This window comes from Rhinolophus sinicus, linkage group LG06 (genome assembly GCF_036562045.2).
Source record: "Rhinolophus sinicus isolate RSC01 linkage group LG06, ASM3656204v1, whole genome shotgun sequence".
NCBI lineage: Eukaryota > Metazoa > Chordata > Mammalia > Chiroptera > Rhinolophidae > Rhinolophus > Rhinolophus sinicus.
In genome coordinates, this window is record NC_133756.1 from 124,405,819 (window position 1) to 124,423,637 (window position 17,819).

A 17,819-nucleotide genomic window follows, 5' to 3' on the forward strand; every position below is an offset into this window, starting at 1 on the left:
GCCTGGACACAGCCAAGATGGGACCATCCACCTAGATTCAAATGTGGCAAGACCAAATATAGAGGGCCAGTGCCCACAAATGCTCTCAGCTGGGATCTGTACTTCTATTGACCCCAGGAAATCAAGGAAAGACAAAAAACTCATCAGGTGGTTTCTTTCTTCTGGCCTTGGCCTCACCACACCCATCTCCCCAGCAACAGTCATGCCTCCACACACAGTACCCTGTATGAGGCATCAGCCGCCAGCAGCCCTTGAAATGTAAGGGTAAACCTAGATCCAAGAGGGGAAGGGGCCTGCCCAGGGACATACTGTGAGCTGGTGGCAGAGCCAGGTGGTGGCTTAAGGAGTTCTGGCTCCCAGCCCTGTGTTTCAGCCCACTGGAGAGACTCCTTAAGCCCCGCTCCTGTGCAAGGAACTGCTGAAGTGGCCTCTGCTCAGGCTCTACCATACCTGGCAACTGTCAGTGAGGGGTTGAGGCCCTCAGTCCAATAGCTGCAGGGAGGCTGGCTCAGGAAGGGGCCACCTTCACCTCCTCTAAGGGTATGGCCACCGAGTGAGAAGAGAGCCTGAGGTAACAGACAGCTGCTTTGCAAGCTCCTAATGTCCTCAGCAAACTTATTATCTGTGAAAAAAAGGAATCCAGCATCGTTCACCCCAGCCCTGGTCCCTGTGTGTTTGTGTTTACAATCAGTGACATCCCTTCTCACCACCAGAGCCAGGGAGGACCTGGGAGTGTCTTTATGACCACCTCCCCAAATTTCTGGGAGGCAGAGGCCTGGTTCTCATCTGAACTCTGCCACATACCAACTTGCTGGGCTATTCCAGGCAAGTGTCTTTCCCTCTCTGGGCACAACCTACTCCTCTGCAAAATGGGGCTAGTAGTTGATCTCCCAGCATATCATGAGTGCTATGAAGATTAAATGACAGGCTCTGGCATCCCTGGCATGAGGTGACATAGGAAGCAGAGGCACTGGGCCTTCCAGGGATGGGGCTGGTGATTCTGGGAACAGCTAAACTGTTGGACACCTGGGTTCTGAGATGCTATTCCAGAGGCTGACCTCTCGATTTTTAAGATGGTCCCCAACGATCCTGTTTCCTGGTATTCATGCCCCGTGCAATCCTCCTCCTCCACTTACTTGAATGTGAGCTGGACCTAGTGACTTGTTCCCAAGAAAGAAAATACAACAAAAGTGATGGAATGTCATATCTGTGATTAGATGTGTCACAGCTTATAAAAGACTGTGACTTCCTGCTTGCTAGCAGACACTCTCTTAATGGCTTTAAGGAAGAAAGCTGCCATGTTGGAGACGCCCACATGGCATGGAACTGAGGCAGCTTCCTAGCCACAGTCAGCGAGAAACGGAGGCCTCCGTTCCTCAGCACACGAGGAACGGAATCCTGCCAACCACCAACTGAGTGAGCTTGAAAGCTCAATTCCCAGATGAATCTTAAGATGAGACCGCAGCCCAGGCCAGCACCTTAATTGTGGTCTGAGAGACCCTGAGCAGGACGAGCTAAGCCGTTCCCAGACTCCTGACCCATGGAAACTCTGAGATAATAAATGGGTGTTGTTTTAAGCTGCTAAGTTGTGATTTGTTATAGAGCAACTGATGACTAATACACCGCCTCACAGGCACACATCCACAGGACAAGAGGGACTTTCCGTAGGCCAGAGAGAAGGGGCCCGGCCAGCAGATCTCTGCCCTGCCACCCATGTGGTTGTGCGCTTCCCTCTGGAGCCCAGTCTTTGCTAAACTGTTGGACAGCTGGGGGCTAAGACGCTGTTCCTACTGTGGAGCGTTGTGAGGAGAGGAGCCCAGGGACAGAGCCTGCTCTCCAGCCTGCCCCAGCCAGGCCCCCTGCTCTCCACTGGGCAGACCAGGAAAGTGGGCATAGCTGACCTACCTCTTCTTGACACCACAGCCCTGGAGCCTTTTCAAAGAGCAACTCTCCCAGGGCTCTGCACCCCAGGCACATCTGGAGCAGAGCAAGCATTCCACAGCACACCCACTTCCATTTTCTCCCCTGCTCCTCACCAGAAGCCTAGGAAGATTAGGGAAACTGCACCAATCACCTACGAGACCGTCAAGGGCTTTGCTTATTGAAGGATCAACAGACCTAAAAGGTGGTCACGATCACACCCATTTGACTGGTTAGAATTACCATTACAATTTACTATTAAGAATTATTATGTGGCAGAGGTGGGATTTGAACTGAGTCTGTCTGACTCAAAGTCCATGCTAGTTCCACTTGTTTTACACAGAGGAAAACTGAGAAACGGAGAGTTCAAGCATTCTGATGGTACCCATAGGTAGCTCCCTTCCTGGACAATCTGCGACCAGAGGTCAGGAATTAGAGTTTTCAAAGATTCGGAGGGGGAGGAAAGACAGGAGGGCATCGGTGAGGTGCTGGCTATGGGCCCTCGCTGCACAAGCCAGAGCTGCTCCCACTGATCTGGGAAGCGCGGGTCTCCCTCCCCCTCTCTATCAAGTCATCGTGCCAACCGGCAAAGTTGAATTATTAAAACTCCCTTCTGGGGTACCACACGGATTTTTCTCCACTGAGAATCAGAGCGGAGGGGCGGCTGCTCCCGCCACACAATATTAAAATGTCAGGAGTTTAAGGCCTGTGTTGGTTGAGTCATAAGTTATCAGCACCCAGTGAGGGCCGACAGAACGCTTCCCTTAAATTATTAAGCAGAAAGCGTCAGACTGTAATATTTTGCTAAACCAAAGTACAGACACAGACAAAGATGTCATTTCAATATTTGAAACCAGCAAGTTTAATTTAAAATAAGAGCAAACCAATAAGCTCAGAACATAGCAGCGTATGAGAGGAAAATTATACTGTGAGAGGAAAAAAAGTGGAAGGACTTAAGAAATTTATAAAAGTAATCTCCAAGTGGAAATTAGAAATCAAGGCCTAGAAACAGAATAACACAAAAGAAATATTACTGTCCACTTTCTAAATCAATATAACACTGCTCCATGCCGGAATTACCATGGTAACTCAAGTAAAAAGAATCAAGCAATTCTTATTATTTCAAAATAAAATCACAGCCTGAAGCCTGGGTTTTATTACAACCACTGATAGATCGCTGGCTTGTATTTATCTGAAATATTGCTTTTCAATCAGCTGGTTTATGAATGTACACAGGCCTCTCACCAGCCCACTTACCACCCCATTTTGAGGCGAGGGGCTAACCAATGAATTGAGTCCTGCCTGCCTGCCATCTGCATACACGGCCAGGGTTAAGTCAGCTCTGGTAACCACAGAGTTTCACACCCCTGCCAACTGCCCAGTGGCCTTACCAGGACAGAGAGGAAAAGCCAGAGAAGGCAGTGGGGGCGGACCTTCTTGTGGCCCCCCTCCACTTACGCATGGAGGAAAGGGCCAGGTCTCTAATGGCAGCCCCTGACAAACCCAACAGCAAGTGTCCGCCACCATCCACCCATCATCCTCTTGCGGACTCTACCCTCTGTCCTGCGAGCTCTTCCTGAGTGTCCTTCTCCCCCACCCCAAAGTCTGAACAAGGGGCCAGCAGGGTGCAGAGGAGAGCACACTCTATAGTCAGATGGCATGGGTTCATAGCCCAACTCTGGATTTGCGAGCTGTGGGACCTGCACCAATTACACAGCCCTTTAGACAGCAGTTTTCTCATTTGTAAAATGAAGATCGTAATAGTAGCTTTTTCCTAAGGTGGTTAAGGGTATTAAGTGAGATCACACATGAAAGATGCTTTGGTAAATTGAGTACAGAAATGGCCCTAATTCTCTACCCCTCCTGGTGTCCACACCCTTTGCAATGCGACTTTTCACCTCCCCCCTTCAAGGGTAGGATCTGTTTCTCCACCCCTTAAACTGAGGTTGGCCTTGTGATTTTTTTCTTTCTTTCGTTTTTTTGTCCATAGAATGTGGCAAAAGCGACATCCCAGAGCCAAACCTAGGCCTCAAGAAGCCTCGTATGTGTTCACTCTCTCTCCCTAGACCTGTCTCCACCATGTGAATAAATTAGAAGAGACTGCTGGATGATTAGGGACATGCAATCTTGTCACCCCCTGTATCTAGTTGATCAGCCATCTGCCAGGCATGAGACCCAAAATACTACTTGGCCAAGTTCACCCTAAATCACTGACCCACAGATTCAAGAGCTAAATAGATGTTTGAGTCTCTGAGTTTTGGGGTGGCTGGTTATGCAACAATAAAATGAGAGCTATGGTTTTTTATGATCCCTGAAGACTGAGAGCCAAAGAGATCGAACCATAACTGTGCAGAGAACAATGTCACTTCACACAGGCAGGAGGCTTCCTGGCTTATCAAGTGTGTACATGGACACTGGGTGCCAGTTAGGGGTAGCTCCCATTGTAGAGATGTGAAAACCGAGGCCCAGTACGTTGTCTGATGTCACACAGCAGTCAGCTGGGACTACAGTCCAGGGCTCCTGAATCATGCCAGCAGGCTACACCTGAAGACAGTAGGCCACTCAAGAAAGCCCAGTTAGGAAGTGGCAAGAAGTAGGAGCTGGGGACCTAATCTGCCCCTGGCTGCCTGGACCAGCCTGCTTACTCCCCTCACACCATCTGCTTTTAATTTGCCCCAGTGTGCCAGCTACTGGGCTCTCACTTTGGACAGAACGCAAATAGACATACTCCAACCAATGAGAGATGAGCTTGTTGCTCATTTGTGTGGATGTGACTCGGAGTATGGGCTAGATTGGTCTGTATGAGACTTTGGCCACCTGTAGACTCCTGCAAAGCCAACCAAAGAGGAAAGGGCACCAGGCAAGGTGTGTGTGTCGGGGGGTGGGGGGGCGGGGGCGGGACACAAGCTAGGCTACAGAGGCAAAGGCTGGGTCTGCATGGATCACTAAACCAGAGTGGACATATTAGACCTGCACAGCTTAGCATGGCAGGAGGTTTCAGGCAGAATGCCAGGGTAGCAGAAGTTGGGTCATCTGGTTGCAATGAGCACCACGAGAAAGATGGTAGGTGTGACAGGAGAATGGTAGTGAATGGTAGAACAGAAAGAGGTGGGTCCAGAGTCCCAGCTGAATGCAATCCAGTGGTGTGCTGATAAATACCTAACAACTTGCTCTCCGGGGAAAAAAGCCTTAATTTGTAGTATTTGCCAGTTTCCATGGTGTTAATACTCCCACCACGGCTGATTTGAAGCTACCAACATGATGTCACTGAACTCAGAGTTAGGAAGAAATTGCAAACTCAGCTCTTATGAGCCAGTACAAGTTGACTCCCCTGGTGTCCTATCTTGAGTACAGGCCTGCCAGGAAAACTCACTGTAGCAACACCACAGAGGGAAGCCTAAGGGTAGAAGAATGTCCTATATGCCTCGATGCCCTTCAACTCCAGGCAGGGTGGGCAGGCAGGATAGACTACATGCCATGTGCACCTCTGGGGCTTCTCCAGCCCATGAAGGCCCAAGGCAGGTTAGCATGGATCAGCACGCGCCGTGAGGAGCTACATCTGAGGACAGAACCACAACCACTGGGCTGCAGGTAGGCTGGTTGGGACCACGACTGGGACGCCCAGGCACATGCCACCAGTCCAGCTGATGTTCCTCCTCATCAGAGCTTCCTATCACCCATCATGCCTCAGAGCCAGGGGAGAGGGCATGGAAGCTGGGCAGAGAACCCAGAAAGATGCCGAAGCTCTATACTCCTTCTATAACTCTGGGCAACTCGCTTGCCTCCTTTGTGCCTCAACTGTTCCCCTATAAATGGTGGGGCTTGCAAAGAGTAATGTTGGAGGCTTCTTCCCATAATGCTAACCACCTTGGAAATCTGGACAGTGGTGAGTAGCGAAACCAGCCTGCCTCCTGGACAGCAGTGACCGGAGGCCATGATAGATAAACTAACTGCACGGTGGAGGGTGCTGGTCCAGTGCCCAGAAGTGAACAAGGCACCAAACTGGACACAGGACTACTTCAGATGATACTGTAGCTGTGCGGAGAGCAATGTCCCCTCACACAGGCATGAGACTTCCTGGTTTATCAAGTGTGTACATGGACATTTTCTCATTTAATCCTGATAACAATCCAACTAGTTAGGTGTGGTGGTTCTCATTGTAGAGATGAGAAAGTATAGAGGCAAAGCAACCTCAACATTGGGTGGGCATGGAACACAAATTTTTGGATATACTGGAGCTGCATAGTTGAGCAGCATGGTAGAGGTGGCAGCTAGTCCAATGGTACCTGGCACACTGGGGTACCCATGCCCCTTTCTCTACTTTCTCCCCTAACTCCTTCCAATCTTAACACCCCCGAACAGGAGTTCCTGGGAGGCCCACTGGCCCCTAAAGATGGATCTGAGAAACATCCTTGGTCTTCTGGCTACTTGGGGGCAGCTCTGCCCCGGATGGGATGCAGCTCTAAAGGGGTCCACATCTGCTAAGGACCCCAGCATGGCTTGGGTCACTCCCCCATCAGCCTCCCTTAGCTGCACCACCACAGCTCTGCCTTCTGCTCAAAGAAGGCCCAGCCCATCTACCCACGGCCACTTCCCAACCCCACAGCCTTGAGCCAGCAGCTCAGCTGCGCCGAGCCGGAACCTCATGTCTCCTTCGCCCATGACCACAGAGGGTCAACCGCCAATGCTGGCTAGAAATCATCCATCTGTTCCAAAGGAGAGAGACCAACATAGACCTTCTCTTGATCCTGCTCACACATCAGGCCTGTTGAGAGGCTCTTTAAATGGAAGCAGGTGGGGCAGCCGCCTGGTGTGACTCTGGGACATACGGTGGAGTGGGGAATCCATTCTCTGGAGGAATGAGAAGCAGGCTCTGGCTCTAGGAAAATGCACATTTCCACGTGCTAAAAGCATCTTTGTGGGACATGTGCAGAGGGAAAGACAACAAAAGAGAAAGGCAGCTCTCGCAGCCAGAGGCCAAGTGAGTGGCCAAGCCAGCACCGAGCCCAACCGGCATGCAAAGGGTGAAGCTTTTAGGCAAACGGCGGCCAGTGATCTCAGCTTCCCCCAGTCCTAATGCTCCTGAAAGGCTCTCTCCCACTCCCTGTAATTGGGCATCAGTAGTTAATGCAGTATTGACTGCATTACACGCTCCCGTGCCTCCCCTCGCTAATGCCAATTGCATCACCTTGTACAGTCACTGGCTTGCTTAGCCAATAGCCGTTAAAAGCAATCCAAATCATGAATCATATGGGAAACTTTTAGCAAGACACCGCCATCCAAGGAGACAATTTACAGTTGAGTTAATCTGGGTACATTAGTGAGACATGGATTCCAGACGACAGACCAATTTATGTTGTTTCCCTGTCCCCCTTAGTGCTGCATGTGGGCAAATGAATGGCAGGACAGGGAACAGAGAGAAGCACCTGCTTCTTAACCCAAGGCTCCGTGAGGGACTAGGGGAGACCCATATTTACAAACTCTCTGCCTAGCTGAGTTTGGGCAGGAAGGGGAAGCAGCGGTGTATGCTGCTCAAGATGTGACGCCCTGTCCCCAGCAGTGAAGAGGTGGCTGCCACTGGGGCTGGCATTGTCAATGCAGATGGAGACCCTCCTCTTCTAGGCATAGGATGAGTACCAGGCCTGGTCCCCACTCTGCCAGCCTCACAAGGCCTTTCCCAGACCTCAGCAGGCAGTAGTGCCCTCTAGGCTCTACCTTCCTGTCGATGGGCTGGGGTCTCTGCCATAGAACAGCGTCAGGGCCCACTCTGTGCCTCCACTCTGAGTCTAGCAAGGTCCTGGCCATTCTGCCAGGTGAGGCCCCTGGACCTGCTGTGGTCCAGAGCATGATGGGATACCCTAGGAGGTCCTGCTGCTCAGCACCCAAGCGTTGCCAAGAGCCTGCCCTGGAGGATCAACTGAGTCAGCTGTGGAGGCTGTGCTCATAGAGGTCATTAACAATTGAAGACTCTCTGTCTGGTCCTCCTCAGGCCAGCTCCACTCTCCTTAGGCATTTTTACTTATTAAAAATGCTCTAGGAATCATGTCTGGTGTTTAGTTCCACAACCAGCCTGCTGCTCCCTGTGGCCACCCCAGTCTTCCTGCTGGGCCTTTGCAGAGGCAGCTTATACCCAGAACCACCCTTCTCCAGCATGCACCTGGGGACACCCCAGCACCCCAAGGGGGTATACTTAGTATCCTCTCCTGCTTAGTGCCCCGCAATCCAAGGCTCTCACTATTCTTGGGGCAGCTTGCACCCTCTGCTTTCTGCCCCTACTCAAAGATCTCTTATCCAATAGCTTGAGGGCTAACTTGGCTCCCTTTGTTCCCCTGGGACTGCAGGCCTCCCCAGAAAGGCCAGCTTGGTGCCAGTCCAAGTGCAGGTGCCAGAGGAAGAAGGGCTGTTTCTCCGGGAAAGTTGGAGCTGGGCTCCCTTTGCTGACAGGCAGGCCCGATGGCATTTAGAAAGCCCAAACCCTGAGTTCCAGTAAAGTAGAAATGGCTAGGCCAAGAGTAAGCGTCCAAATGAAAGCAATTAATCTTAAAACCCGAAGTTTAACCATTTGCAAAACAGATCTTTCCTCTCTGTGGTGGCCCTTCACTGCTCGACCTAATGGATTACTTTATTAATAATGCACTGTGCTTAAAAGCAAAAAAAAAAATTTTTTTCTGACGATTCAATACTTCAGAAAGTCTCTTAAACCCGTTGCTACGGCAAAGCGATTGATATTTTATTATCTTTCAGAAGTGCAACATGAAAGCCCAGCAGCCCAGCAGAGCAAGAGCTTTGGTCCGTGGCAGCTGGCAGACCCAACTTCAACCAGAGGAGCCCCGTCCTTTTCCAACAAGATGCTGTCAGGTGGGGAAAAGGCATTGAGGGTGGTTAATAAGAGCCCTAAGTCCCTGCTGCAGCCAGACAAAGGGTGCAAGGCTGCAGGCCCTTGGAACACACTCCTTGGGGGCCCTAGGGGCCAATGCTGCCACCCAGCCCAGATGGCCACCTGCTGAGAGGGTTTATGTGCTAGGAAGAAATTTGGCAGTGGGTTTAGAGGGGCAGGTGAGTGGATCCAGAGCCTTTCTCCCTCCCCCAATTAAAGGTGCCAACTTCAAGGTTTCCTGGAACCAGGAGAAGCCAGACTCTAACGGGGAGTGGAGGATGGATTTATGAGCAGAAAGGTTACTTTTGGAGGACAGCTCTAGGCTGGGCAGGACAAGAATCCAGTGGCTCCCAGGGCTCCAGTTGTCTGCCTTCCTTGTGCTGTAATGGGCCCCAGAGCCCAGAAGTATTAATCAGAGTGGGTACCATACTGTTTAGATTGCACAAGGTGGGTGACTGAGGGGCATCATGCGCTCTCCGCCACAAGTCTGGTGGAGATTAGGGGAAACATGCATGCCTGGGGTGGCTGAGGTGCACTGGGGGCTGGAGGCAGGAGACTGGCTAAAATGACCTCCAGAGAGCCATTCCCACTCAGGACTCATCTGAAAATCTTTAGTATCTCAGAGCTGAAGGCACTCTGGGGTGTCGGGACAGAGCTCCAAGACCTAGGGTTGAGGTGGTGGGGTCATCTTGTTGGCATAAGACCAATCTCCCTGCCTGAGGCCTCCCATGTATGGGCCTGGGTCTTTTGGATTTCTGACGGGCCAAATAACTGTGGCTAAAGACATACCCTACTTTCCACAGGCTCCCCATAGTAAGAGTGCCCCCAGATACCAAGGCAGAAACCTCTGCACTGGATTCTCCAAGCCTCTCATTTTATCAAGAGAGAAAGTGAAGTCTAGAGATGTACATGATTGGTGTGAGATAATACAGGGAGTTAGTGATGAAAGGAGCTAAATCAAGACCTTCTTCCTCCCTATCTGGCCTGAGCCAAGACCCCTTCTTTTCCTTTTCATTCTATACACAACTGCACTAGCCCAGACCTCTGATGGCCCACACAGGGCTCCAGGGGAAGGGTCCCTGAAAAGAGAAGGGTATATTGAAGATGGATGTCACACCCCAGCTAGACCCTGGCAAATGGATTCTTTTGGCCAGAAGCATTTAGTTTCGCTTCCTCTCTTACTATATATATATGGAGAAACTGCCTTCATGGGTTTACCAGCCACAGGGCTCCCCCACACGCTACCCCCAGGCCAGACACTTTAAATGCCCTTCCCGGCTGGAGGTCTCAGAAGGTCATGGGGAGACCAGGGACATCAGCACATGGTACCAGCAAAGTGAACATCCTGTGTGACCTTGAGCAAGTCACTTAATCTCAAAATTTCACCAAATGACCTTGTAAATAGCACGGCTGCCCTGGTGGGCACAGGGCCCAAGCCCAGCAGAGACTCACTAGAAGGACAGAGGATGGCCACCACAATCACTGTAAGAGGATCACCACTGACACAGAAAGCCCACCTTCTCAGTTCCTCACCAGTAGAAGGCAGGTGGGGCACCAACAATTACATACATATCTCCCTCTACTAACAAACCCAACAACTCTCACCTACAGGGCAGGAGAGCCAGGGAACCACCATTCTCCTGACCCTGGGGGTGTGCTTGGGTCACTGGGCATCACTTGGTTTTACTTTCAAGGGGGCTGGGTTCCCCACCTCTCCTGTGCACACTTATTGCAGGGCATTCCCAATCAGGAAGGCTTTGGGTACGTGGCACCACCTGCTAGTGGCCTCCAGCAAATGAGCCCCTCGGTTCTGACCTTTAAGGTGCCCTGAGGCTCTTGACCAAGGCAGATCCATGCTACTCTCCTGGGCTGCTCCTGCATGAGTGCTACTGGCCCGTAGCGGGACACTTTTTCCTCTGGGCCAAACTCCTGCCTCCGCTCTCAGGAGACAGAAAGATAGTGGGCCAGCGCAGAAGGCATCTCTCGTTCTCACCGAGTCATATTCGCGGGCAGCTGTCTCCCCGAGGGTCCAGCCGGCCTTTCCTTTGCTGGCCTGGCACCGCGGGGCGGGCGCCGTCTTCCCGCGCACAGCTCGCCGCAAAGCCCTGGAGTCCGATTCTCCCGAAGCCACCGATTTGCCCCGGCGCTCAGCGCCTCTCGGGTTACGCGGCGGCGCGAGGGTGATGGCTGCGGTGAGAGGAGCAGCCGCAAAGACTAAACGCTCTGCGCGAACGGCCGTTGCGCGGAGATCGGAGGGGAGCCGGAGCCTCCCTGCGGCCCGCAGAGCACCACCTGGACAGCGTGTAGCTCGCCTGCCCGCCTCCCGGGCCCAGGGTGCACGCAGCCCGGGACTCACTTACCTCCCTCCTCCAAGCTCCCCGGACCCAGTCCCTCGGCCCCAGCCCCCCAGCCTGCCTCCCTCCTGGCAATCCCAGCCCAGCCCAGCAGGTGCGCGCCCGTGTCCCAGCGTGTGTGTTTCCGCTCGCCGTGGCGAGGGGCCAGGGGGTGCGGGGCGTCGGGACCCCCGCTCGCCACCTACCGTCCTCCTTGTCCAGCACCATCATCTCGGGCGCTCCGTGTCCAGCGGAGCTCGGCTCGGCCGGGAGAAGGGAGCCGAATCCGGGCGCGCTTCGGTGGGGCTGCCGGTCCTCCGGCAGCAAGCGGGCTCTAATTACCCGCTTGTCCGGCTCTTAACCTAGATTGCACTCAGCTAGAATTACATTCAGGAGTGAAGCACTTCGCAGATACAAAAGCAGTCTCACCTACTTTTGTGCCTCAGAATTGCAAGGAACTATGAACTGCAATTTAGAGAGAGAGGAGGAGAGAGGGAGAGAAGGGGAAAGAGAGGATCAGAGCCGTTTCTTTGATTCTCACCTTCTAAATGGCTCAATTTGCCCAGTATAATCTGTCTTAATGTAATTGCATTTGATAGCTCATAACCCTGGCTCTGGCAACGACACAGCTTTCAGCCTCATAAAGTGTTTTCACCTCGGATTTAATCTGAATCTCAATCTAAAATTATATTCAAAGAGATGGGGGAATCTCGGCGGCCGTCTCCCGCTGCCTTTCTCCCTCAATGTATGAGGTTTGCACTCCTGCTACTGAATAAATGCACACATTTCCCGAGGCCCCCCTCCTTCCCGGGTTAATGGGGAGTGGAGACGCGCGGTGGCCCGGCTCCGCAGCGCCACCTGGAGGCCGCTCGGCCCCAGCTCGGCGCAGGGCTCCGCTCAGGACCCAGGGTCTTCATCTCTGAGATTTGCATGGTGCACCACCAGTGTTGTCACTCCCAGCCTCTCAGCCTTGATTTCTGCTCCCCTCCCACCCAAGCATTCTTTCTCTGACCTCCTACCCTTCCTTCCTACCTGCTGTGCCCCTGGGTTTTCTGGTTGTTTCCTGGATTGTTAGACAAAGTTAACCCTCTGCAGGAAACAAACTCTCTCAACATCTGAGTCTCACAGGACCACCTTTACCCTAGCAGTCCCCACAAAGCATCCTGATTCCATAGAGAGCAAGATCCTGTCTCACCTTCTCTCTGGGTAAACACAGCATGGCTTTCTCATTCCTCATCCCACAAGTATTTATTGAGCATGTATTATGCTCCAAGCACTTATTCTAAGGCACTGGGGATACAGCAGTGAACAAAGCAAAGGTTCTTGCTATTACAGAATTGACAATTCTTGGTCTGTAACTCAGGAGGCAGGAAGGAAGACAATGTCCAGCTCCTCTCCTCCTGAACCCTACTTCTCCCCAGAGCCCTGGAGCTGTTGCCCAGGGTGCCTAATCCAGGAAGGCCACTCTTAATAATCAAGAGCTTTTTTTTCTTCTTGGAAGTACAGAGCTCCAGGATGGCATGAAAATCTTAATGGCTTTTCTCCAGCCCAAGGAGGGCTCCAGACAGATGTGTCGGAGGCTCAATTCCAGCAGTCACTTCTGAGGACTAGATCCAGGCAAGGAGAAGGACACGAGTCCCTGGAGGGCAAAGGGCCGCCAGTTTGGGATTTCATTGTCTCTGCCTATTGCTAAGGTGCACCTTAGCAAGTCACTTTCTCTCTCTGGGCCTCAGCTTCCCTGTTGGTAAAGTGGGACACCTGCTCTTTTATCTCCAAGTTTGCTATGGGGATCAGATGAGATAATGTATGTGAATGTGCTTTGTAAACTGTGGCACCCTGGACAATGAGGGAGTTTACTGGGTACAAAGGAGACCTGGAGGCCAGGCCATGCTCCTTAAGTCCTGAGAGGCCCAATGCAGAGTATTTGACAGTGGTGGGGTGTGGGGGAGCTGGAGCTGGAGCAGTGCTGCAGCCCATCTTCCTCTATTCTAGGCAGGGAAGTCTGGCTTTGAGAAAACAGGAGAGAGGCTGCTTCTAATGAGATGCCTCAACCGCAGCTCAGAGGGTTTCACTTTCCCCTTCATCTTGAATACTTAATCCTAATAGTCCTTGAGTATATTTGATGTTAAATATATCATTTTGCTCAGCCTGACTGTCCCTTAGGACTGTGAGCTTGATCTCTCCCCTGCCACTGCAACCGGAGCTGTACCTTGAGGGTGTAAGGGAGGCTTGGGCACTGCTGCCACTGCCCCATTTAGTGTCAGCCCCTCACCCCATCCTGAACTGGGGGCCAGTGTAACAAGCAATGGGCCTGACGGCCTGGCAAAGGGCAGCTTCTTGCCGTAGACACCTCTGCAACCAGGAGACATTCACTCCACAAGAGCTGCAGCTTTACTCCTGACCTCCCGGGCTGCTTCTCCTCACTGTCAGGGTCTGGCCCTGACCCACAAACCAGGGGCCACTAGCTGGGGCCACTTTCCCACTCTCTTGTCCATGTGCTGTGCTTGGGACTCTGTCCCAACACCAGCTCCCCCAGCCGCCAAGGTACACAATTGGCAGCCACACAGCCAGCATCCCTCTGGGAAGTCAGGAGCCCTGTGTCCCAACCCAGGGACTGGAGCAGGCCTGGGGCGCTGAGCAATGGGCTATGGCAGCAGGCTGGGTATGTCAGCTGGGGATTGGTACTGAGTATGAAGGGCTGCTTGTGCCCACAGGTGGCTCTCTCTGCACTCCCAGTTGTGAGCATTGAGCTCCCACGCTGATCTAGAGAAGAGCCTCCACAGAGGTCTTCTGGTTTACAGAGCTAGCTACCTAGCAAGTCTTAGAGGGCTTGGGGAACTGGAACTCCCTGCCAGGAAGGGTCCTGCTGGGTCGGCAGAGCCAGATGTGAACCGCACTCATCCAGTGGCCTCCCTCTCAGTTCATGGGTAACTGCTGAGCAGGCAGGTAACTCCCATGCCCACACTCACCCCCACCCAAGCGCATCCAGGCCCAGGGCCACGCCCACAACACCAGGATGGAATGCTCAGATCCCTGGAGCTTGGGGGAGATAGCTTGCACCTGACACATTCCACAGGTGAAGAGCACGTACTCTCACTTCACACTGCCAAAAGTGCTCCAAAATGCCCTTGAAATGCCTCCAGGGACAGCAGAGGGAGGCCACTTGATCAGCCCCCAAGGTTATGGTGAGGAGAAAGAGGGAGCTACTGGCTGCCTTACAAAGTTTGGGGCAGGTCCTAGCAGTTTGTCATTGCACCTGGAAGGAAAGTCCTGAGGAAGGGTTCCTGCATTGGGTTTGGGAAGGGGGCGGGGGAGACTTGGTGCCTGAGGGCCTGGGCAGACCAGATATTCCAGAACTCTTCAGTGGAGGCTGTCAGAAGTGCCTCTGCCTGAGGGCCCTGCTCCCAACACTGTGCAGCTGTCTCCAAGATGGGGTTACAAGCTGGTCTCACAGGTCCTGCTCAGAGGTATTCAAAGTGACAAGTGCCCCTTCCCTGTGGCCTCCAGAGTTGACAGGACAGAGTGAACCTACAGACTTTGCACTACCATCAGAATGCTTGCTGGCCAAATTCAGATGCCCTGCCCTGCCCCCTACTCACACAAAAGCAGCCCATGCACAGGAATTTGCAACCAGCTAGAGTGGAGAAATGCAGTCGGCACACTTTTCCTCCTTTGGTTTCTGGAAGCCCTGGACAGGCCTCCTAGGAATTGCAGTTATAGTTCATTAGGCCTTGTGGAGGCCTAAGCCAAATCCACACCCCAGAAAACCAGTCTCTCCCACCCTCCTTGTTGAAGGCCAACCCAGTCCTAAAAAACAGGTCTGAGAAGGTTGTGGATGTAAACTGGACCGACTTTCTCCAGTTCGCCCCGAAATGAACAGTTTCCCAGGATGCAAGGCTTTCAGTGCTAAAACCAGGACCGTCTTGAGCAAACCAGAACAGTAGATCACCACAGAGGGAGATGGTAGCGTAGGACAAGGGACTAGTGGAGCCAGAGAGAAAGACCAGGCAGTTAGACCTTACCCTGCAGCCTGGCAGCTATCTCCCAACCCCAAATTTCCCAGCCTCCTGCCTCAGACCTTCCTCTCCCAGGCAGTAAGGAACTGCTCTAGCCTCTGGGGATGGTCTATGGACCAGCAGGGCTGTGAGGTCGCCTGAGAGACTGGTAGTTAGAATGGGAAGGGTGTGAGTTGGGCCCAGGGCTGGATCCAATTTACTTATTCAATTTGGGGTGGGGGCTCTTTAAGAAAAGTAACACAGGGTTACCATTGAAGGACTGAAGATTAAACTTCATTAGCTTCAAGGTAAATCGGCTCCCAATTTGGACATATGGCCCACCTATCTACCCTAGCCAGCGGGGCACTTCCAGACAAGCTAGGCTGGGGGAACTGATGGTGAGCGCCCTCCCCAGCCCTGTCAGGGTGAAGCAGTGTCACCCATCCCGCAGCTATTAAGTTCCAGACCTGAGGGACCCCAGGACTGTGCTGGTTTGACTGCACTCTCACCCCCAGGATCTCTGGACATCCCCCTGGGGGAGCCGTTTCCCAGTCGGGTGCAGAAGGGGGACGGGCTTGCAGACACCCAGGAGCACGGGGGGTGGGGGGTGGGGCGGGTAAGAGGGGGAGGGTAGTCATCACTGCGGTGAAGCCCGCGGCGCGGGTCGGAGAGGCACTCCCTATGCCTGCAAGGCAGCAAGAGCCAGTGAGAAAGTTCCTGGCTGGAGCGTCAGGGACTAGCGGGCTCTAGGTGGCCCGTGGGACTTCCTAATCCCCCTGAGGAACCTCGGGGGCTGAGCCTGGCACCCCCGCCACATACACTCGCGCGCACATCTAGCCGCCGCTTCCGGGAAGCAGCTCAGCGGCTCAGCCGCCGGAGGCGCCGGGGCCCGCGCGGGGGGCGCTGCCGCCGCGAGCGGGGTGGCCTCGGCAGGGCCCGCGCCGCCGCTGCCCCTCCCTGCGCCCTACGCCCCGCACGTTCCCGGGCACCTACCGTCCTCCTGGTCCAACACCATGGTCCCCCGGCGGCTCCAGCCCGGCACCCGCCGAGGACAAGGAGGACGCGCGGTGTCGGACTCCGCCGCCGCCCGCTTGCGCTGCTTCTGCCGGCCCCGCGCGGGCTTCGCGCCCCGCGAGCGGCGGATGGGGGCGGGCGGACAGGCGCCGGGAGCTCAGCCCCGCGGGCAGGGAGTGCAGGAGGGCGGGGGCGCGTCTGCCGGGCGGGTAACGCGGGAGCGGCGCGAGAGCCGCTGCCCAAACGGGCCGGAGACGGAGCCGCACGCCCGTCCTCTCTCCACGCCCGCCGCGCTCTCCGCAGCCGAGTGAAGCCAGCGTTTCCCAGGCCCCCTCAGATTCCCCTGTTAATTAAATCAATTCATTATGCTCAGATCTGATTAGCGGCCCTTCCCCCCTTTGAATCAATTATTCAATACACAAACATAATTGCTTGGGCCAGAGGTGCCCGCCATTAGCTTATTTAACTCCAAGGACACTAATTACCCGCAGGGCACGGGAACTTTTCTCATTAATTCTGACAAAACACAAAAGCACAGCCAGAGTGTGTGCGTGTGTGAACGACTGTGTGTGTGTGTGTGTGTGTGTGTGTGTGTGTGTCCGCATGCCAGAGTTAGGGCTGTGTATGTGAGCTGAAGAAGAGACGGGGGTGGCGGAATGTGTGTGATTGCGGGTGGGAGTTTGGGGGTGTAGTTCTGAACCTGTGACCCTGTCGTTGTGAGTGTGGTACTCCGTGCGTGTGACCGTGAGGGGGAGACTATGTGTGCATTGGGTTGGGTGTGGCTCTGGGTCTGGGGACTGTGGGCCAGAGTTTGAGACCCAGCACAGGAATGTATGAGATTGTGTGAGGGCTTCTGTGTGTGACTTTGTGAATGTGACTTCTGGGCTACTCTGGCAGGCGCCCCCACCCTCTTTCTTTCTTCATGATTGCCCTGCCATTGCCGGCTGAACACTCAGTCCACGGGGCAAAGAGCAAACTGCAGAAGAGAAACCCCGGAGGACCAAGAGGCGGTGGGTGGGTGACGCTGGAACCAGGCACAGGGTTCTCCTTCCACCATCACTTGTGTGTGCGCTGGCTGGGCTGTGCTCCTTCTCCCCCAGTTATAACCCCCAGGTTCCCATTACCGCCTTCCTTGGCCCTCTCACTGCCCATCCCAATATTTTTTCCACTCCACTTTTATCCCAAACCCTTGCATCCCACCCCCCACCCCCGTTTCCACAAGTGCCGGACACTCAGGCACACCCCAGCCCAATTCCGTCCATCCTGTACCTAGTTCTGTGCTTCCTTGTCTGCAAGGCTGAACAGAGGGTGTTGCCTATGGTTGACCAACTTCTCCACATTTTACCTCCCAGGAAATCTCTATTGAGAGAGAGGAGTGAGAGAGCCCACAGAAGCAGGGACACAGAGGGTAATTGATTCCCCCAAATTAGGTTTCTGCTTTCTAAAGACCGGCATTGTTCCTGTTCTCAATGTGCACAGAGGTATTGAAGATTTCCTTTTTGTTTCCTCAGGCAATGAATGAGCTTAATCCATTTGGCTTTATAAATCAGGAAACTAATATTCACTCCTTCCATAGCAGCTTTTTAAAAAATTTAATTGCTGGGGGAGGCACAGTTTGTCACCCTTATGCTGCCCCCAAGCCCCCACTTATAAAAACACATTCTGATTGAGGGGTGGAGA

At 53.5% G+C, this 17,819-nt stretch overlaps 1 protein-coding gene across 3 annotated transcripts in view; it reads right to left on the reverse strand.

The window, feature by feature from the left end:
- LMO1 (LIM domain only 1) overlaps nucleotides 1-16,542 on the reverse strand; it is a 41,305-nt gene extending 24,763 nt beyond the window's left edge. Inside the window, exons 1-2 of one of the 3 annotated variants that reach the window (XM_074335948.1) lie at nucleotides 16,119-16,475; nucleotides 11,337-11,595 (exon numbers count right to left, since the gene is read on the reverse strand). In XM_074335948.1, the coding sequence (XP_074192049.1) occupies nucleotides 11,337-11,361 (25 nt within the window). In that variant the 5' untranslated portion in view covers nucleotides 11,362-11,595; nucleotides 16,119-16,475. Of the gene's footprint in view, nucleotides 1-10,612; nucleotides 11,058-11,336; nucleotides 11,596-16,118 lie in introns of those variants that run through there. The other 2 variants (XM_074335949.1, XM_074335950.1) reach the window with 2 other exon arrangements.
- Nucleotides 16,543-17,819: the final 1,277 nt, after the last annotated feature.